This window comes from Vicugna pacos, chromosome 17 (assembly GCF_048564905.1).
Source record: "Vicugna pacos chromosome 17, VicPac4, whole genome shotgun sequence".
Lineage (NCBI taxonomy): Eukaryota > Metazoa > Chordata > Mammalia > Artiodactyla > Camelidae > Vicugna > Vicugna pacos.
In genome coordinates this window covers 3724157-3746499 of record NC_133003.1, presented here as the reverse complement: position 1 = coordinate 3746499, position 22343 = coordinate 3724157, and the positions used below count along the sequence as shown (strand labels likewise).

At 39.7% G+C, this 22343-nt stretch overlaps 1 protein-coding gene across 1 annotated transcript in view; it reads left to right on the top strand.

Annotated features, from left to right (window-relative positions):
* The window catches only part of LOC140686647 (serine/threonine-protein kinase Nek10-like), a 133941-nt gene that overhangs the window by 96024 nt on the left and 15574 nt on the right, over positions 1-22343 (top strand). Inside the window, 4 exon segments of the mRNA XM_072940850.1 lie at positions 5698-5735; positions 5835-5975; positions 13674-13703; positions 15580-15680. Coding sequence (XP_072796951.1) covers positions 5698-5735; positions 5835-5975; positions 13674-13703; positions 15580-15680 — 310 coding nt within the window.

Below are 22343 nucleotides of genomic sequence, written 5' to 3'. Positions count from 1 at the left end.
TATACAGTGGCTAGCATTTGTAAATCTCAAACCCTCAAATTTATTCCTTCCCACCCCCTTTCCCCAGTAACCAGAAGATTGTTTACTAAGTCTGCAAGTCTGTTTCTGTTTTGTAGATGAGATCGTAGTGTCCTTTTTTCTCTTTTTTTGTTTAGATTCCACATATAAGTAATATCATACTGTATTTTTCTTTTCTCTTTCTGGCTTACTTCACTTAGAATGATGATCTCTAGGTCCATCCATGTTGCTGGCAAATGGCAATATTTTATTCTTTTTTATTTCAGAGTAATTTCATTGCATAAATATACTACAACTTCTTTATCTGGTCATCTGTTGATGGACATTTAGGTTGCTTCCATGTCTTGACTATTGTATACAGTGCTGCTATGAACATTGGTGGGCATGTATCTTTTTGCAATAGAGTTCCCTCCAGATATATACTCTGGTGTGATTTTAAACAGTATTGTTTTTTCACTTTCTCTTTCTGCTATTTTATTGTTAGTGTAAAGATGTGCAACAGATTTCCGTATATTAATCTTGTACCTTACTACATTGCTGAATTCATTTGTTCTAATGATTTTTGTGTGGAGTCTTCAGGTTTCTCTATATAGAGTACCATGTCACCCACAAATAGTGAGTTTTACCCCCTCCCTTCCAATTTGGATACATTTGTTTCTTTTTCTTGTCTGACTGGCGTGGCAAGGACTTTATATGCTATATTGAGTAGAAGTGGTGAGAATGGGCATCCTCATCTTGTTCCTTGAATTTAGTGATAGGCTTTCAACTTTTCACTGTTGAGTGTAGTGTTGGCTCTGGGTTTGTTGTAAATGGCTTTTTATTATGTTGAGATTTGTTCCCTCTGTACCTGCTTTGGTGAGAGTTGTCATCAGCGGATGTTGAATTTTATCAAATGCTTTTTCTGCATCTATTGAGATGATCATGTGGTTTTTGTCTTTTGTTAATGTGCTGTATCACATTGATTGATTTGTGTATGTTGAACCATCCTGGGAATGAATCCAACTTGATCATGGTGTATGATCCTCTTTCTGTTGGATTCAGTTTGCTAATATTTTGTTGAGGATTTTTGTATCTATATTCATAAAAAAATACTGGCCTATAATTTTCTTTATTTTTGTAGTCTTTGTCTGGTTTTAGTATGAGAATGATGGTGGCTTCGTGGGATGACTTTGGGAGTGTTCCCTCCTCTTCAATCTTTTGGAAAAGTTTCAGAAGGATAAATATAAGTTCTTCTTTGTTTATTTGGTAGAATTTCCCAGTGAAGCTGTTCAGCCCTGGATTTTGCTTTCAGGGAGTTTTGTTTTTATTACAGATTGTATTTCACTTCTACTGATTGGTCTATTCAAATTAATCTGTTTCTCTTTGACTCAGTTTTGGCAGGCTGTTTCTAAAAACTTACCCACTTCTTCTAGGTTGTTTAATTTGTTGGCATGTAACTATTGTAGTATTTTCTTACAGTTTTTTTTCCTATTTCTGTGGTATCAGTTGTTGTTTCTCCTCTTTCATTTCTTATTTTATTTGGGTCCTCTCCCTTTTCTTCTAGGTGAGCTGGTCTAGAGGCTTGTTCATTTGGTTTGGCTTTTCAAAAACCTAGCTCTTGGTTTTATTGATCCTTTGTATTTTTTTTTCATCTCTATTTTGTTTATTTCCTCTCTGATCTTTACTCTTTCCTTCCTTATACTGACTTTGGGTTTTGTTTGTTCTTCTTTTTCTAATTCTTTTACATGGTATATTAGGTTGTCTGAGATTTTTCCTTTTTTTTGTGGAAATCCTACATTACAATGAACTTCCCTCTTAGAACTGCTTTTGCTGCATCCCAGAGATTTTGTGAGGTTGTGTTTCATTGTCATTTGTCTCGAGGTATTTTCTGATTTCTTCTTTGATTTCATCATTGACCCATTGGTTTTGTAGTAGAATGCTATCTAGTGTATATGTGTTCATTTTTTCCCGTTGTCTTTCTTTCTGTGGTTGATTTCTAGTTTCATACTGTTGTGGTCAGAAAAGATGCTTGCAATTTCTATCCTCTTAAATTTGTTGGGGCTTATTTTGTGACCTAGTATATTTGGTCTATTCTAGAGAATGTTCCATGCAGTCTTGAAAAGAATGTGTATTCTGGGCTTTTTTGGACATAGTGCCCTGAAGATATCAGTTAAGTCCAACTGGCTTATTTTGTCCTTTAGGCCCTCTGTTGCCTTATTGATTTTATGTCTGGAAGGTCTGTCTATTGATGTCAGTGTGGTGTTAAAGTCTTCTGTTATTGTTTTCTTGTCCGTTTCTCCCTTTATGTCTGTTAGTATATGTTTTTAGTATTTGTATTTGGATGTTCTTTAATTGGGTCTATATAGCAGAACAAGTATAATATCCTCTTCTTTTATTGACCCCTTACCATTGTGTAATATCCTTCTTTGCCTTTCTTTATGAACTTTGTTTTAAAGCCTGTTTTGTCTGATATAAGTATCGCTACCTTCACTGTCTTGTAGTTTCTATTTGCATGAAATACCTTCTTCCATCCCCTCACTTTCAGTCTGTATGGTTTTCACCCTGAAGTGAGTCCCTTGTAGGCAGCATATTGTTGGTCCTTTTTTAAGAATCTAATCTGCCACTGTATATTTTTTGATTGAAGCATTTAATCAATTGCCATTATAGTAATTGTTGATAGGTATGTGCTTTTTTCATGTTAAACCCTGTTTTCTGTTTGACTTTGTAATTCTTCTTTCATCATTTCTTCATTTTGTTTTTCCTTTTATGGTTTGATGGTTTCATTTTGTATTATGCTTGAGTCCTTTCTTTTTGGTTTTTGTGAATCTTCTGTATGTTTTCATTTAGTGGTTACCCTGGTTTTCAAGTTTGTTGACCCATAACTGTATCTACTTTTTTTAAACTGATGGTCATGTGAATTCAAACACATTCTAAAAGATCTACATTTTTACCACCCTATCCCCAAATTATGTATTTTGGTGTCCTAGTTTACATATTCGTGTTTATCCTTTTGCTGTTAATTGTAGTTATAATTGCTTTCACAAAAATAATTTAGTTTTTTTTGAATCTGTGTTGTACTGTCTTATTTAAGTATCATCAATCCTTTTATTTATTTGCCTTCCCTATTGTGATTTTCCTTTTCTGGTGGATTCTTGCATCTTTTCCATTTAGAAATGACCCTTCAACATTTTTTTAGGGTAGGTTTAGTATTACTGAATTCTTACAGTTTTTGCTTGTCTGAGAAGTTTTTTTATTTCTCCTTCTATTCTAAATGATAATCTTGCTGGGCAGAGTACTCTAGGTTGCAGGTTTTTCCCTTTCAGTACATTAGATATATCATGCCACTCTCTTCTGACCTGCAAAATTTCTGCAGAGAATTAGCTGATAGCCTTATGGGTATTCCCTTGTATACAACTGTTTTTCTCTTGCTACCTTTAGAAAACTCTATTTTTAACTTTTGCCATTTTAGTTATGCTATGTTTTGGTGTTTCGTTTCATCTCGTTTGAGACTCTGTGTGCTCCTGTACCTAAATATCTGTTCACTTTTTTAGTTTTCAGCTATAAGTTCCTCAAGTATTTTTTGATCCCCCCCTTCCTTCTGGAACCCCTATAATGTGAAAGTTGGAATCCTTAATTTTATACTAGAGATCTGTTAAATTACACTCTTCTTTAAAATGTGTTTTTCTTCCTGATGTCTGATCCAGTGATTTCCATTATTCTGTCTTCCAGATCATTTATGTGTCTTCTGTATCACTAAGTCTGTTGTTTATTTCTTCTGGTGTGTTTTTTTATTTAAGCTATTGAGTCATTCATTTCTGGTTGAGTCTTTTTTTTATATTTTCTAATTTCTTGTTAAAATGTTCAGTGTTGAAATCAATTATTTTCCTTTATTCAGTTAACTTTTTTATTACCTACATATGAATTCTATATCTGATTTAGTGTTTATTTCTGTTTCATTATTTATTTTCACAGGGTTCCTTTTGCTTTTTAATCGAGAGTAGTTCCTCTGACTTTTTAGTTTGCTTAACTTTCTCTCTGCCTCAACAAACTGAGATGAGACAGTTATCCACTGCAGTCTTGAAATGGGTGTTCTTGTGTGGGACCATCCCCATGCAAACTGCATGTGCCCAGGGCCTCTTGTGGGAGAGCTGGATTTGATGTTGTTGCAACTCACCCCTTTCCTCAGGGTGTACTGGTAGCTATCACCTTGGTAGGAGGTGGGGCTGGAGATGGAAGAGCTAGAGCTGGCACCAGATCTGAGGCAGGACTTCCTCTTGGCTCAGTGGCCATCACTGCCCTATTAGGGGTGGGGTCCACTCCCAAGTTGCCATAGCAGAAGTCCTGAGGGTCAAGCTTAGGCTGGCTCTCTTCCTGTAAGTGCATTTTTTTCCCTCCTCCCTGCACAGGCCCTTTGCCCCAGAGGAGTGGAGAGCTGAAGCAGATGTGGTCCATATATGGACAGAGGTTCAGTGCACTGCTTGTGTAGGCATCTGCCACTCCACTCAGATATTTGATGCACCTTTGTTGCATTGCATTAAGTTGAAATATGTTTCTCATAACTTGTCAGGGCATAGGTGATTCTTCTCTCACTAAAAAAAAAAAAAAAACTGATAAGAAATTGGCTCTACCAGTCTGAAAAGGCTACAAACTGTATGATTCCAACCAAATCATATCCTGGAAAAGGCACAGCTACAGAAACGATAAAAAGATCCTGGTTTCCAGGGGTTTGGGGAGAGGGAGGGAGGGAGGAATGAATAGATGGAGCACAAGGGATTTTAGGGCAATGAAATTATTCTGTATGTTACTATAGTGGTGGCTACATGTGATTATGAATTTGTCAAAGCCCATAGAATGTACAACATCAAGAGTGAACCCTGATGTAAACTATGGACTTTGGTTGAAAATAATGTGCCCATGTTCATTCATCAACTGTACCAAATATGCCTCACTGATGAGGGATATTGAGGGAAGGGGGGTATATACGTGTGGGTGGGGAGGGCAATGTGTGAGCTCTGTATTTTGTTCAATTCTGCTGTGAACCTGAAACTGCTCTAAAAGAATAAAGTCTATTAAAAATTTTAAAAAGAAAAATAAATTGACTTGATTACAGTAGAGAAAAAAACAAGGTTGAAGTTTATTCATGGCTCCCCTTTGTAGGGTCTTATGCCTCTTCCACTAGGTGGAAGGCGCTGACAAGTTGCAAAATGATCAGGAAATCGAGAATTTTAGGGTAGGGCAAATGAATGATGTTAATAACACTGGGGAATTAAGGAAAAATATAGTCTTCTTAAATGCAAAACTCATCTCATTTTATAGGAATAGTGATAATTTCTTCTTCAAGACAGCAGAACTAAAGCATGGAAAATATTACATGTAAAATTTTAAATGTCATTTCTTTCTAATACAAAATGAGTTGTTTTGATTTTAAATGTGACAAGAAAATCACTCAAGGTAGTAAGGTTTAGGCTCGGAATCATTCTTAGAGCTTATGAACAACTGTGGCAGGAAGAGGCCTTGGTCATAGAGTGTCTGCTCTGCTCTGGTTTCAAATATGTTTATTTTCACTCTTTATTGAACTCTTGAGAGCATCCTCAGAGAAAAGTACCTTTATGTTCACACGTGAACCATGGTGGAGTATAGGTTTTCAGTAAATGTTAGTCACAATCCAAGTCGAATAAATCCTTCTAATTCTGTTTTCAGAGACTTCACTGGTGGAATAGGTTCAAGACCAAGACCAGGTAATTTAGTGTTGGAGGCAGTAAAATCATCCATAGCTCCCTGAAATTCAATGTATTGTATGTTAAAGTCTCATATCTTTCCCCCTTTTATTTCTTCAGCTTTGCTGCCTCTTGACCTGCTTCTGAAAGTGCCACCCCTCATGCTCAGGGCCCACGTTAAGGAGCTAGAGGCCGAGGTAGTGACAGGGTGGCAGGCCCACAGCCTCCCTGCTGTGATTCTTCGCAGTCTCAGAAACCATGGTAGTACCCGTTAGGTCAAGTTGATGTCAGATGCACGTGGGTGGAGAAGGTTGATGGTTGGGCTTGAAATGTCTGAATGATGCTTGGGAGGTAATTTTCCTACAAAGAGCAGGAGAGTTTTGTTTCGTTTTCCACCATTATTAGTTTGGCAAGTTAACAGAGTCTAAATGCTTTCTGTGTTCACTTATTTAATGAGCTAGTGTAGGTTGTTTTTCTAAAAGCTGCATTTTTGCTTTGGTAGGAATGTTAGCCAGTTGAATTTTGAGGCTGACAGTGCATACCTACTAACAAAAAGTAGTAATTGTGTTTTACATACATACTTATGTGAGCCCTACACATAATGATACAAGAGAGTAAAGCGTATCTTTTTCTTATCTTCTTTACTCTGACACAGATACTTCTTTACAGTTAGTAAATTTGATTAAAACAATATTATATATTGTTTCTCAAGGGATGTAAAAATTATGGATTCTTAAGATATAAAATTTTACAGTAATGGTTTGAGAAAAAAAGTATGTGAATTAATATTTCTAATTTCTGTTAAAGAGGACCAAAGTTCACCAGTAATAGTAAGTTTGTAGCTAAACCTGGACAATTCAGGGAAAAAAATTAGTGATTGTGCTTTAAACATATGTATGAGTGTATGACTGTCGAGTATAATGTTCTATTTTACTACTTTGGCTAATTCAGAATTATTTCTGGGTACTGTTTTCACTTTGGCTTCCTTAATTCACATTTTTTTATAGAGTTAACAGGTATAGTGAACATAGGAGATGTGAATTGATTTACTGTAATATTAGTCCGTGTCTCCACATTTATTAAATGTGCTTTGGAAGAGTTACTGACAGTTTGGGGCCATTTACACCATCAGCATAGATGCGAAAAATAGATGGCTTTGTTATTAAGATGTTCAAAACTATCTGTTGACCATGCTCTACGCCTGCTATTTTGGCATAAGGTAAGTTCATAACATAATCATGAAGCTAAAATGATTGTTGATTGGCTTTATAATAGTGAGAACAGAACACATACATAGATAAGCAATTTCAAGTTCTGTTGTGACTCCTAATAGAAATTGCTTTTAATGAAGGGAGTGTTGGGTTTGAGACTTGGCTTGATGTCAGCGATCTCTGGATATTTAAACAAACCATTTAGCACAGTTCACATGTAATATATTTCTTAGACCTACAGTTTGTAATACTGTCTAATTTTTAAAAATTTACTGATTCATGTATTTTTATTTAAAATAATACATAAATATATAAAATATATATTATATATTATATATATATAGCATCTTAATTGTTGTCAGTGAATGCTAAAGTTTCCCTATAAAGAATGATTAGTTTCTACTAATACTAGAGAATACACTGTGATGCATATGGGAAAATTTGGGTTACTATCTATGAATTATCTCACTTTCAAATAAAAAAGCCAAAGTCTTTGTTTTGTTTCATCTTAATACAAAATGGTTTTTCTCCATATTATAGAAGTCATACATTTTTAAATGCTGCAGGTAAACTTGGACTATTGGTTGCTTTATCAAGTCATAAAAAACTGGTACCAGCCCCTTCCACTTTGATGTCCTCATCTGCAAACCAGACTTCATTCCATTATGCATAACCAACAGCTAGGGTCGTGTATTGCCTGAATGTTCTGGGGGAAAAAAAAGTGTTGGGGAGGAGAGAATTTTGTCAAAACCTGGACATGCTCCCAAGACTGTATCTAGTGCATGAGCATCATTTTCTGTGTGAACAAAGGTGGGAACTGTTCTCTTAGAGGGCCAGGTGGCTGTGTTGGAACGTGATCTTGCCTGTGTTGACCTGTAAATGCGCACTTCTGGCTCATGCTGTGGTGATACAGCAGTACTTTGTGCACTGCCAAACTCCCGTAGCTTGGTTAGCTTTTGCATCTGTAGTGCTGAACGTAGTATTTTCCCACCACAATATTTTCTCCTGGAGAATTCTGAGCTTCTTCAAGAGAACTGACTTTCAGAGAAAAAAGTTCCCCCTAGTAGGAATAACGGGAGCCAGTACGACTCTGTTAGTGATGGTAGCATATCCCAGGAAAAACTAGGCCTGGCAGGGGCCAGGCGATATGAATTAAACCAGATGCATATGTTCTTTTTTGATCACAAATTCGGGGGGGAAAAAATAAACCTGTCTGTAAAACATTTCCCCAAAACTGAACTTAATTTTTCTATTAAGACCCTATTTCACACATCAGAAAACATAATCAGTTAGCCTACAGGCAAATCACAGCCCACGTTTCCATTCGGGCCTGTGTCCCCTTTACATGAAGGCAGGACCTCTGTAGCACTTACTCTGTCCATTCACCTCCTCAGGGCCTGGGAGGTCTGGCCTGTTCTTCCCCACCTCTCCAGACGTGGAGATGTGGGAGCTGAGCAGAGCCCTGCTGCTCTGACACCCCAGGAAGCCATCTTTACTGCCCTGTTCCATCCCGTGTCATATGACACAGGGCACTTCTGCATGGCTGACCCCCCAGAATTCCCTGTGGGGACCAGGCCCCAGACTTACCACTCTTGAACCCCCAGACTTAGAGAGAATCCCATCAGCCACTCTGCCCTTCTCACTGCCCCCACCCCAGGCTTGGCCCAAAGTGAGCTGGAACTTGAATCTTTTCTGACACTCTCTTTTCTTCTCCTTGTTCCTTCATCCTCCCTCCTCGGAGACTTTCTCTTACCCAGAAGGGGCAGGAAGAAGAGTTTGTTCAGCTGTAGGTCTGTTGACTCTCTCTGCCTTTTGCTTAGACATTGCTTTTTAAAGCCCAGGAATGTACCCTCTCTGTTCCCTGGCTCCTCTCTGCCTCCCCATCTTGGGGAGGTGCTAGCCTCACGCTCTGCTTCTTGATGATGGGAGTCTCCTGAGGTCAAAAGTGAGTGTGAGAAATAATACAGCAGTGAATGTTCCACACAGCATCTTGCCATGTGTACTAGGTAGTCATTTTAAGGGACTTAGCAACTTTAAAAATGCTCAGATGATATATTTTGAAAAAAAAATAACGAAAGACACAGAGTTTGGAACTGGAGGAAACCCTAATCCGTACACACTCACAGATTCAGCCCATTGTATAAAGATGATTCTGCCAGAATTCAAGATTGAAGGGCCTCAAAGCAGCCTTGCTTCTTTGGCCTTTAAACAGCTAGTTCCTGAGGCTGGAATGAAAGGAGCTGTTACTCCCAAAGGGGCAGGTAAAAGACCCCAGTTCTTGTATTACTCGAAATCTAAGAATACAGACGGTAGATGGTGTTTTGTGCAGAAAAGATTGTAAAGGATTTATTTAGGGAAGGGAAAGTACACCCCTAAGAACAGGAGGCAGGCTGATCCAAGGGCAGATAGCAATGGTCTTTGTCCCTCCTCTTTTACCCTCACTTAGAGGTGATCTTTTGATTGACAGCTCTTGCCCCTGGAATGCCCAGTCATGTTTATCCCCTTTGCACATGTCCTTAACCATGATACACACAGAGAAACCCATGGGGGGGCCTAAGCTGCAGTGCCAATTATATTACAGTGAGCACCGGGTCATGTCAGGTTAGGTCCTTGTCACTGCCATGCAGTTACACCATTGGGTTCTAACCGGTTCCTTGCTGGCACTCACTTAGAGGAAGTAAAACCCCTTTATGCTGGAGGTGGGCATAACACCATCTTCTGGACCATCCTCCCCCTCCCCACCCATCTGCCCAGTGCCCCCACTTGTCTAGATACCAAACAGAAGGGCTGAGGCTTTGATGCAGCTTCCTGCCGTCCCATGGGAAGTTCTGCCAGGGAGCACGCGGTGGGGGCACTGGGCCCAGACTGTCGAGTCTCTTGCTTATCATTTCTCCTTACTGTGGAGCTACTGGTGGTCTGTGTTGGGAAGGATTCCATGCCGCCCCCACCTCCACTCCCGCCATCATCTCTCTCACTTCCTCCCCACTCTCCTCCAAGAGAGTCATTCTCTCAGTGACTCAGGTCGGAGCTTCAGCCCCTCCTGGGCTCCTGCTCCCCACAGTCACCATGTGCTGCTCCACACGGGCCTGGCTTCGGCTCCAGCCTCTTCTCATGAGATCATCTTGCCTGACGTCACCGTCTCATATGGCCCCTGACTACCCCTTCAGCTCACCCAGGACTGTACCTCTCCATGGTCCTGAACGCAGGACAGACTGGGCACTTGGCTGACTCCTGTCCTTTGCTGGAACTTCCTCTCACTCAGAAGCTGCCACTAAAATAGACCTTCCCTCACACCAAACCCCAGTCATACACCTATTAAAATTGTACTCATTCTTCATGGTCTTCTCAAATGGGACTTTGGCATCAACTCTCTGTCCCCCATCCAGTGGTTCTCCAGGTGGACCTCCCGAGAACCCCTTGTGAGTTCAGTGTTCTTGGCCCAACTTCTGGTGCCTTCCACACTGTTGTGCAGAGATTGACTGCTGAGCATTTGTAGATTTAAACTACAGTTGAGTTCCTTTATTGCATTTTACAAAAGGAAAGGAAAGAGGCCAGAGCAAATCTGTTCACCGTCCTTAAGTTTACAAGGTTGTACGGTCTTTCAGCAGGGTGGTTCGTCCCATATTGAGAAACCCATGTATGTTTTGGCCCCATTCACAAAGGGAAAATATTTTTTACTTTTTCAAGGAGCTCCTGCTTGAAACTCACTTCCCTAGTTGTTCAAAAATTCCCAACGCTTAGCAGAGAGAATTCAGAAATAGGCTGGTACTACACTTTGGTCAACTGGGGGAATGTATGTAATCCATCTTTTATTCAACTTATAGTACTTAACAGCTCTGGGCTTGTGTTGTGAATTGTAGTTTCAGGAGATGGGATATATAATATAAATCATGCCTCAAAGCACCAGGAATGGGCAACTAACTTGGCCACCGTAATGTGCCATGAGACGATAAGGCAGACTGGTGTGCACTGGACAGCTGCAGAGACCCCACACTTCCAGTTTATTACATGTACCTGCTTTCCAAAAAGATTTGACCATTAAATGTTCAAAGGTACAGGTAAAACATGTTAAACACAGCAACTCCTTTTAAGAAGAGGAATAGTATTTCAGGCCTGGGAAGGAGCATAAATATTATTTCATATTTGAAGTAACCAGAGGAAATGTCCATGATTTCACAGTCTCCCAGTGCTGAGTCAGGAGGCTGAGTCAGGGTAGTGTTAAGGGGCCGCCTCGTTTCATATCCCAGCTCTGCAGTCTTGGTTGGACAGTTCTCTTAATCTCAGTCATCTATAAAATGAGGATAAAAATGACTACCCTTCAGAACGGTTCTTAGGATGACATGAGATGAAATGTGTAAAACCCTCCCCCGCACCTTGCCCAAGTCCATGCTAGCAAAGCACTGGTCTTCCTCCGGGTCCTCCTGCCACCCCAGAGGGAAATGCTGGCTGTCTAATGTCATGCTTATGCTAGTAAATACAATTTTTGACACTTTAAGTAAATTGCCTCTTACAGTGAATTTCGTAGTTTCCTTCTAAGTTTTAAAAACGTAATAAGGTTCACTATTTTAACAAAACTATAAAAGGAACATGGAGTATTCCAATTTTAAACTTGGATCTCATTTAAATTTTAATGAGACCAAATACTGTCTATCTTTTGCAATAGGAACCACATAGATATGAATCATGGACATACTCTGTAGATCTGACATTACAATATGGTCAGCTTCTATGATGTCTTTTTAAGAGAAGTTTGTTTTAATAAAAATAGAATAATATTGTCTATGTAAACACGGGTTGCAATGTTTTTGAGTATTTAGGATGCATAGTATTTTCAGTGTGCTAAACTGAAAGATTGAGAGAATGCTTTAAAACTCAAAATGATGTGGCTAACGTTTGCTGCAATCTTGGTAGTTACTAATATTTAACTAAAGAACACAAATTTTAAAAGATATCTATGTGAATTTTTATCATTTTTGCTTTCCTAAAATTATTAAGACCTAAATAAATACACATTTTGGGATGGGGAATAAAAAAAAGAGCAATGATTTAATAAGATAGAAAAGGAGGAATAATAATTCTCCTACCCAGTATTAGCTGAAGTTGTTCAGGAAATCAAGAGGACTTGCAAACGTTACAGCCAGACTCCCATCACTACCAGTCTCAGATTTAACTCTTTCTCCCCAAATCTAACCCCTGTGATCACTCACATCTCAGGAATCCTGCAAGAGCTGCCCAGAGTGCTGAAGTAGTCATGACATCCTGTCTTGTCACGATACGGCAGCAGCAGGGACCTGAGACACTGTTTTGGTGGCGAGATTACAAATTGCCTGTAGTCTAGGTAATGGGGTTGGGAACTGCCCTTTAAGTTGAAAAGAAATAGCAGATTAGGTAAAAACACAGGTAAAGTGTAAAATACAATAAAGGGAGTAGTAATCAGACAATGTAAAGAGTATTTACAAATCAGTAAGAAAAAAGAAGCTTGGGACCCAAACAGAAAATTCACCAAAGTGCAGTAAACCTCATCAGCATTCAGATAAATGCAAAATAAAACAAAATCAGATTTGCAGAATCGAAGCATTTGATAATAGTGTTGATCAAGGTGTAGAAAAATGGATTGTCTTCTGGTCAGAGTGCAAATTGATTTATCCACTATAGAGTGTATTTGTTAATATAGGAAATATCTATACTCAGCTATTTAATTTCTCCTCATTTTCTCCAAAAGATTTCTTGTGCTTATGCACAATGCAGCATGTGCATGTATACTCACTGTAGCATCACTTAGAACAAAATTTAAAGCAAGCTAAGTTCCCAGAAGTGGCTGAGAAACTATGATGCATTCAGAACACGTCATACTGCTCAGTAGCAGTTATAAATAATGAGCTGTAACTGCGTGTTGACAAGAAGAATCTTTGTGACATACTGAAGATGAAAACTGTAATGGGGGAGGGTATAGCTCTGTGGTAGAGTGCATGCCTCGCCTGCATTAGTCTTGGATTCAATCCCCAGTACCTCTAGTAAGAAAATAAGTAAATAAATTAGCCTAATTACCCCCCCAAATATTTTTTTAAAAAATTGTAAAACGGTCTTATGATGTGTCACCATTTATTGCAAAAGAGGAAAGGAAAACATGAGGTAATACTATAGATTTTCTACAGCAGTGGCTTTCAAAGTCACTTTGGAAATGACCCTCAGTAAGATACACAGTTTATATGACTGAGTGGGCCCTTACTTCATGCAGTGCACTCTGAATTTTTTCTATCCTGTTCTATTTCTTTTCATCCCATTCCACTCCCCCCCCCTTTTTTTCCCAAAATGCTGGTCATGACTCATTAAACTGATTTTAAGACTCAACCACAGACTGAAAAATACTGTTCTGAAGATACACACTTAAGTATGTCAATGGACAGAAGAGCAACTGGAAGGCAATGCGCCATGCTAACAGCAGAGATTTCTTACGGGGGAGGTGGCTGGTGGGTGGTGGCTGCAGGGAGCCTCGAGGTGCTTCTGTGACACTTAACGTTGTTTCACATTTGTTTGGTCATTTTACAGTGGGCATGTGTAATTACATATTTTTCAGTTATGTTTTTAGAGAGTAAGCAATCAAAAGTGTTTTCGAAAATCAAAGACTTACTGGGATTGACAGCGTAGTGGTCAAGGGCCTTAAGAAACATGATTTTAAGTTACGTTGCATAACTGAGCAGTTCAGAAGGCAGGCGTTCCAGCTAACAATCTCTGTTTTTGCATGTAGGGCCACAGATGAGCACATTCCTGTGGCAAGGTAGAGTCAAAGCCATGAGACACCCCACTCAAAGTGTCATCACAAATCTGAGAACTCTCTGCCATTCTGTCAGATTTTAACTCATTACCTATGAGCATTAAGTCCGCATGCCAGGAACATAAAGTAGTCAGCATAAAACTGATCAAAAACCAAGCCCTCTGGTTTCTGAAAATGCAGAGCTAATGTTCCTGTAGCAGCGTCAACTTGGCCACATTAGTTTTGGGTATCAGTCTAGACAATTACATTTTAAGAATTATTTCTGCGAAGGAGCACAAGTGTGGGAAATACAATGTATGTACACTTTGCCATCTCTGCAGGCCATAGCAGATACCTCCAGCTCTCTGCTTTCTATTTTTGAGCTACCTTAATCCTCTCTGGTTTACCATCACATTTTTACCCTAAGGGTAATTTATTAAACCTCATCTTTTAAACGATCAAGTAGTTGATACTTAAAAGGAGTTAGATGCAGTGCCTAGCAGATGTAGATCCTTTAAATTTCAAACATTTAAACAGGGTATTATATGTACACAAACTAGAGCTAGATTATTTCTTGAATGAATTTCTCAACAAACTCAGGAAAGATACCCATGAAGAAAATAACATTTCTTTTAATGTTCCATTTATTTTCTCTTTTGTGGTTTGTCTTCTAAATATAAATTTTCCTATGCTAATAAAAAAAAAGTTGACTCTTTTAATGACTACCTTAAATTTTCTCTTTAAATGTTTTGAAAACTAAAGTTTTTATGCAAGCTTTCCCAGAAATCATTTCTATAAGAATCATTTTTTCAAAATCCTAGCTGTTGCTGAAGCAATGATTGTATTCACATTTAATTTTATACAGACTGGTTGATTTCAAGGTTGTAATTTCAAGGTTGTAAGAAGGTAAGGAAAGAAAGATCTTGCACCTTTTCTTTGAATGAAGAGAAACTGGCAAGAAAAGCATTGTTTCAGAAAGTGTGCAACTGGTTCTGGGGAGGAAGGGAAAGAGCATGAAGGTGGGGAGAGGACAGCCTACATCCATGTATCTGAAGTGTCTTCCACTTTCTCCAGTGTGGATCTGAGGGCGAGGGGAGGCAGAGGTGGCCTTGTGGCTGATCTAGGGGCCTAGGTCATTCCTTTAAATAGCTTTACATTCCTCAAAGTTAAAAACAGGCCACGTGTGACTCTGACATTTGAATCTGGGAAAGCAGCTTATATGCAATTGGACACCAGGCTAGTCTTGAACTGTGAACGTGATGTGGTGCTCTGATGAGAATTCAGGAAAAATTATATGTGTCTTATTTAGACCTGAAGAGAAATGAAGGTGAAAAGTATACTTTGTGATAATCACAGGTTTGAAAGTAACATGATTTTCAAACCCTTGATTATTATAAATCAGAATTTTTTGGGTTTTTGTTTGCTAAGATTGCCTATTCAATATTTTCATTGGGTAGTTTCAATAAATTAGTTTTTTATGTTATTGAGGGCATAATGAATTTAAAAATTTTAAGTATGATAGTCTCTTAACTGCATATATGTGAAACCTAGCTTTTCAATGACCACAGTAGCCAAGACACCACTGACTCCTGGTGGCAGCATAATGTAATTGCAGGCAAAATTCCCAAGTGATAAAACAGTCTTTCAGATGTTATAAATGATGACATCATTATGTTACTTAGAAGTCTGAGAAATAGAGGGAAGGTATTACACCTCCAGTGTTGTAAGATATTGAAGTGTTACAAGGTCTCTACATACTGTCTCACTGGTAGGATGAAAGTTTTTACTTTAAAACTTTTATTTATTTATTTTTTTCAGAATTTTACCCCATTTCCCACAAATGCCACTTTTGAAGGGGAAAACCAGGGTCTTAACTAACTGGAGAATTTGTCATCCACAGCATCTGCAGGAATTGCCGTGTCCCAGAGGAAAGTACGTCAGATCAGTGACCCCATCCAGCAGATCTTAATCTAGCTGCACAAAATCATCTACATCACTCAGGTCAGTGTCCTAACTTCTTCCTTCCTTTTCATTTTAAGTACAAGTTCGGGGCACAACTGCTGTGTGGAACTTTCAGTTAGAGCCATGCTTGTTCTTACTCCCTCCAACTGCATATGACTGGGAACATTTTGGCTTAGCAAAACTGTTCCTAAATCTCAGTGACCCTTAGGCCTTGGGAAAGCAAGCACTGGCTACACATTATTTACATAAATCTGTGTCTTGATAAGCAACTTGAGTGGTCATTTACCAAAGGTAATGTCCTGTTAATATGAAAATAAATTTTTAGAGACAAATAAGTGTAGACATTTGGACAAGAAAATGACTATTATTTTGAAGTTTAAGATTATACATCTTCTTTCATTCATTTTTTTTAATTTTGACATACAATTATTAGGTGCCTGCTATGTACCAGCCACTGTTCTAGGCACTTGAGACATATCAATGAGCAAAACATAAAAACGTTGCCTCACGCTAAGTTTCAGAGAACCAGTCTGGTGATTCTGTCTGTTGCCAATTGTGGCGACTCCAACTAAACATTCAAGTAGTAGAGAGAAACCCCGCCCGGCAAGTGGAAAGCTGGGCCCATTGTAAGTCTAACTTGGGCTAATACGCCTACTGCCCCCCAAAAGCAAACATAACAAACAAACAAGAAACTATTTGGATTAGTGTATTGCAGTGACATTATAAGACCATAGGACTTAGAGTCACTTGATTGCTGGTGTCTGAGCTTCCCTAAAACCCTGTGAATTTCCTTCTTCTCAGCGAACAGTCACTCTGGTAAGCATCTGGGCGTCTCTTTGGAGAAGGCTTGGAGGAAAATTTATATTGCATTCTTACAGCAGTGCTCAGGGCCCTTCCACAAGGGGCCGCAGCTTTCCCGCCAATAGAGGGGCTCTAGGTCTTGGAACTGACTGAGGTCTGGAAACGGCGTGAGAGGCTGTGACTCTCCACTGAGGCAGCAGCCACTGGCATCACATTTTTGTCTGGCAGATCTAGAGTTCCTTTTCTGTCATATGGATTAAGGAATGCTCTAGTAGGCGGACCACTGTTTCCTTCACAAGAACACCCCAACCAGTTAAGTGCCATCAGAGATCTCTATGGGCCAGACATTCTTGTTAACAGGATACATCCCTGCCACCCTTTCTGGTAAATGACCCAACTTGTTACTGTTGGTCAGGTGCCGCCTCTTGGTCCCTGCTTCTCTGGGGTCACATCATCCCTGCTGGGATCACGTACTGACCGTGTCTTACCCAGCCTACAAAGGAGACCAGCCACAGAGGTGTTCAGGGATGCTGGTGCTTCCCTCCCGGATGTGTTTCTCAGTGCCTTCATGCAGGGAGTAGCTTCTGAGTGTTCTTGCTGAATATTGAGGGAGTGAGTTTGCAGGTCATACGTGGTAAATCCCCACCAACATTCCTGTCTCTCCACGCCTTTGAATCCCCCTCCTCTACAAGCCAGGGAAACTGGCATTTTATCCTCATTAAACACAGACCATGACTGAGTCCAAGTCTTTGTGCCCCAGCCAATCAAGTTACCACCTCCGGCTTCACAAACTAACAGATTAAATCTGGACTCTCTAGTAAGTGCACATGTATGAATGAATTCGGCCTGATCGAGTCCTATATTTTGTCCTTCTCAGCCTAACACCCTTAGAATCCACTCCTGCACGTGGTCTCTGGGATGCTTCTGATACATAATAGCCAGGTCTTGCAATTTCCTTGATGTGCTAGCTGTTTCCTCCTGGGTCTTACTGTGCACCAGTTCCCCTGGATCGTACTGAGCTGTGACCCTAGTTACTGACTGGATGCTCCCTGTTGTGCGTCTAAGAGGGATAAGCACCCCTTTTAAAGGCAGTACCACTCATCTGTCACAGGGGAGGTTAGTATAGAGTTTTCAAGCAAAAAGAAGGCTTGTCTCCTCAGATGCCAAGTTTCAAGCTACTTCCACTGGCAATGATGGCTCCCAGTGACTTGGGTTTTGACTTTGTCCATTTCACCTGGGTCCCACAACATGTCCTTACTTGGAGTTTTAGTATCCTAATCTTTTTTTTCTAACTGGCACATGAGAATCTTGGTGAAGTGTGCATTCAGGTGACACTGTCATTTAGCAACCTGCTTAATTAAATTTTTGTCAGCCTTGTCAGTGCTATGGTAGCAAGAAATACGTTCTGTTAGGGCTGCTGTGGAATCTTTCTTGGTCTTGGTCCATGACCTGAGCTGAGAGTTAAAGGACCCAAGCTGGTCGTTTTCTTTCTGTAAGTGCCCCAGTGCATCTGAAGGATGCACCCCTCCACCCCGAGTCCCCACGGCCTTCACATGTCCTGGTGGCCGCGTGCAGCAGCCTCTCAAGCTTCCAGGGCAGTCGCTTCAGTTGGCTCCTCATCCAGGTGACAGCCTGATTAACCGTGACGCCGTGGATTAACTCTGACGCTGGGGATTACTGGCAGAAACCCCATCACTGGGCTCAGCTCCAAGGGTACAGTCAAACCAGCTTCCACATGCAGCTGAGTGGCTCCTTCTCCTGGACATTCCTGGTACCAGATCTGTTCCAGTGAGGGTCCAGTCGGGGGACAGAAACCACACAGCGATTTCCACAGGGAATGTTTCATATAAAGGACTGTTTAGGAATTAATAATAATAACAGGGTATTATCTCCTAAGGAGAGGAAGAGAAATCTGAAGACTGTAAGAAGAGCAGAAAGGGAAGTCACTACTTACAGGGCTGAGGTCCAGACCTCACCAGAAATGTCAGAGAAATTTCCTGAGGAGCTGCTCTGTGGAACTTGCTGGAAATCAGCATGTGAGGATGATGTGTTGGGGAGAGCACTCTGTGGGGCCAGGGGAGGCTGCCTGTGGGTGGCTGCTGCTCCATGGAACTCTGGGAAGCTGCCTGCAGGGTTCATGCCACTGCATCTGGCTTGGGGTGAGCATGGCTAGGGGTTCCTGTTGCTGCTGACCATTCAGTGCTGTTGGACTGAGGCCAGGCAGGAGCATCCCTGGAACCAGAAAGAACCTCCGTCCTCCTCTAGCGCCCTCTGCTGATGGAGTGGAACATCCTGCTGGTTGGCGAGGGAGAGATGTTCCAGTATCACAAGCAGGGCAAGGAAGGGTGGACTTGGAGCCAAGGGGAAACAAATTGACAAGTGGCACCAGTAGCCTGGGGGACCAGGCAAGGGGCTCCCTTCTTGGGGACCTGTGCATCTCTGACTTCTCACTGTTCCCCTTTGATTTCTGCCCAGCCTGGGGAGTAGCCAGGCTCTTATCTGTCATGTCTGGGGCTTTGTGTGTGTGTGTGTTTAGCAAATCTGCTATTCTTTTCATTACTCTGAGGGCCAGCCTTTTTGAGACTCAAGAATCTAAAATTGATTACCTTTTCTCTGTTTTCTGCTGTCAACTTCTGTCTTAGGCAATCCCACAGAATTGTCTCCCTGATTAAATGAAAGCAGGTGAAGGACATGTGATGGAGCAGAAAATTGGTCAATAAATCAAAATATAATCTGCCATGTCTGTACTGAGTAAAGAGATTATGTTCAAAAATACATTTCCATTTAAATACTGATATAGATGTAGTGAGGAGCATGCTTAACTTCAGTGTTACGGAAATAACTTCAAATAGCTTATTGGTTACCTTAGTGATTAATTACTAAGTTGGGAAAAGATATCTTCTGAAATTTAGATATAGTTTCCATATCCATGTCTTGATCATTTTTACGTAATTAAAAAAAAAACCCTTTTTAATGGAAATGTTTCATTACTTTATTGGATTTTGAAGTATTTTAAAGCCAGAATGAAGCAATCACAGATACTATGTTGTTTTTACAGTGCCAGCATAACACACAATTTCATGTTTTTGGCTAGATGGCATTACTTGTTATAGGTTCAGCTAGAACCATGTTGGTTGTAAGAGTGTATTTCCAGAATACTTGAAAGTTTATGACACTGCACAAAGTAAGAAATGATAGCTCTTCAGGAGAACTCTATATTACAGTGCTAACCAAAGTCAGCGACATTCAAATAAAGGAGATAAGTACAAGTCTAAAGGTCACACATATATTTCCCAAAGGTTGAAGACCATGGTCAGATTTCCCTCTCTGTTAATTGCAAAGGAAACTTCTGAAGTAAAACTGAAATGACAAAACAAAAAGCCCTTCTTGTTCACATGTTTATTTACTATACAAACTCTCCCAAACTTAGGCTGAGGTAGCCATCCTGAATTGCAAGGCCAGATCCCTCCTGACAACCAGCAAGTAATCTGAAACGGGAAACTGCTAAACTTGGGTTGGTGTTGGCCTTTCCTATCCAGTTTCCAGAGATAAGTCTGGAAATCATCTAAAAGCAACTGTAAAAGGATGTTAGAATCCTTACCCAACTTTCACTGATTGGATATCTGTTTTCATTAAAAATAAGACAGTAATCTTTTTTAACATTTTTTATTTTATTGAGTTATAGTTTACAATGTTGTGTCAATTTCCAGTGTAGAGCACAATTTTTCAGTTATAAATGAACATACATATATTCATTGTTGCATTCTTTCTCATTTTGAGCTACCATAAGATCTTGTATATATTTCCCTGTGCTCTACAGTATAATCTTGTTTATCTATTCTATATACACCTTTCAGTATCTACAAATTTTGAACTCCCAGTCTGTCCCTTCCCAACACCCTCCCCACTGGCAACCACAAGTTTGTATTCTGTGTCTATGAGTCTCTTTCTGTTTTGTATTTATATTCATTTGTCTCTTTCATTTCTTTTTTTAGATTCCACATATGAGTGATATTATATGGTATTTTTCTTTCTCTTCTGGCTTACTTCACATAGAATGACATTCCCCAGGGACACCCATGTTCCTGCAAATGGCATTATGTTGTAATTTTTATGGCTGAATAGTGTTCCATTGTATAAATATACCACCTTTTCTTTATCCAGTCATCTGTCGATGGACATTTTGGCTGTTTCCATCTCTTGGCTATTGTAAATAGTGCTACTGTGAACATTTGGGTGCAGGTTTCTTTTTCAATTTGGGTTCTTTCTTGACATACGCCCAGGAGTGAAATTGCTGGGTCATATGGTAAGTCTATTCCTAGCCTTTTGAGGAATCTCCATACTGTTTTCCACAGTGGCTGCACCAATCTGCATTCCCACCAGCAGTGTAGGAGGGTTCCCCTTTCTCCACAGCCTATCCAGCATTTGTCATTTGTGGATTTTTGAATGATGGCCATTCTGACTGGTGTGAGGGGATACCTCATTGTAGTTTTGATTTGTATTTCCCTGATAATTAGTGATATTGAGCATTTTTTCATGTGCTTTTTGATCATTTGTATGTCTTCCTTGGAGAATTGCTTGTTTAGGCCTTCTGCCCATTTTTGGATTGGGTTGTTTATGTTTTTTCTTATTGAGTCATATGAGCTGCTTATACATTCTGGAGATCAAGCCTTTGTCAGTTTCATTGTTTGCAAAAATTTTCTCCCATTCCATAGGTTGTCGTTTTGTTTTACTTATGGTTTCCTTTGCTGTGCAGAAGCTTGTAAGTTTCATTAGGTCCCATTTGTTTATTCTTACTTTTATTTCTATTGCTTGAGTAGACTGTTCTAGGAGAACATTTTTGAGATGTATGTCAGAGAATGTTTTGCCTATGTTTTCTTCTAGGAGGTTTACTGTATCTAGTCTTATGTTTAAGTCTTTGATCCATTTTGAGTTTAATTTTCTGTATGATGTAAGGGATGTTTTAGCTTTATTGATTTACATGCAGCTGTCCAGGTTTCCCAACACCATGTGCTGAAGAGACTGTCTTTATTCAATTGTAAGTTCTTGCCTCCTTTGTCGAAGATTAGTTGACCAAAGGTTTGTGGGTTCATTTCTGGGCTCTCTGTTCTGTTACATTGGTCTTCATGTCTGTCTTTGTACCAATACCATGCTGTCTTGATGACTGCAGCTCTATAGTATTGTCTGAAGTCTGGGAGGGTTATTCCTGCACCCTCTTTCTTTTTCTTCAGTAATGCTTTGGCAATTCTAGGTCTTTTGTGGTTCCATATAAATTGTATTATGATTTGTTCTAGTTTTGTGAAATATGTCTTGGGCAATTTGTTAGGGATTGCATTAAATCTGCAGATAGCCTTGGAGGTGTGACCATTTTAACAATATTGATTCTTGCAATCCAGGAGCATGGGATATCTTTCCATTTTTTAAAGTCTTTTCTAATTTCCTTAATGAATGTTTTATAGTTCTCTTTGTATAAGTCTTTTACTTCCTTGGTTAGGTTTGTTCCTAGGTATTTTATTAATTTGGGTGCTATTTTAAAGGGGATTGTTTCTTTACTTTGTTTTCCTGTTGATTCATTGTCAGCGTAAAGAAATGCAACTGATTTTTGTATGTTAATCTGTAACCTGCTGCCTTGCTGAATTCTTTGAGTATTTCTAGTAGTTTTTGCGTGGACCTTTTAGAGTTTTCTATACATAGTATCATGTCATCTGTATTTTATGACACTTTTACCTCTTCTTTTCCAGTTTGGATCCCTTTTATTTCCCTGTCTTGCCTGATTGCTGTGGCTTGGACTTCCAGGAATATTTTGAATAGGAGTGGTGATAGTGGGCAGCCTTGTCTTGTCCCAGATTTTAGTAGGAAGCTTTTGAGTTTTTCACCATTGAGTGCTATGCTGGCTGTAGG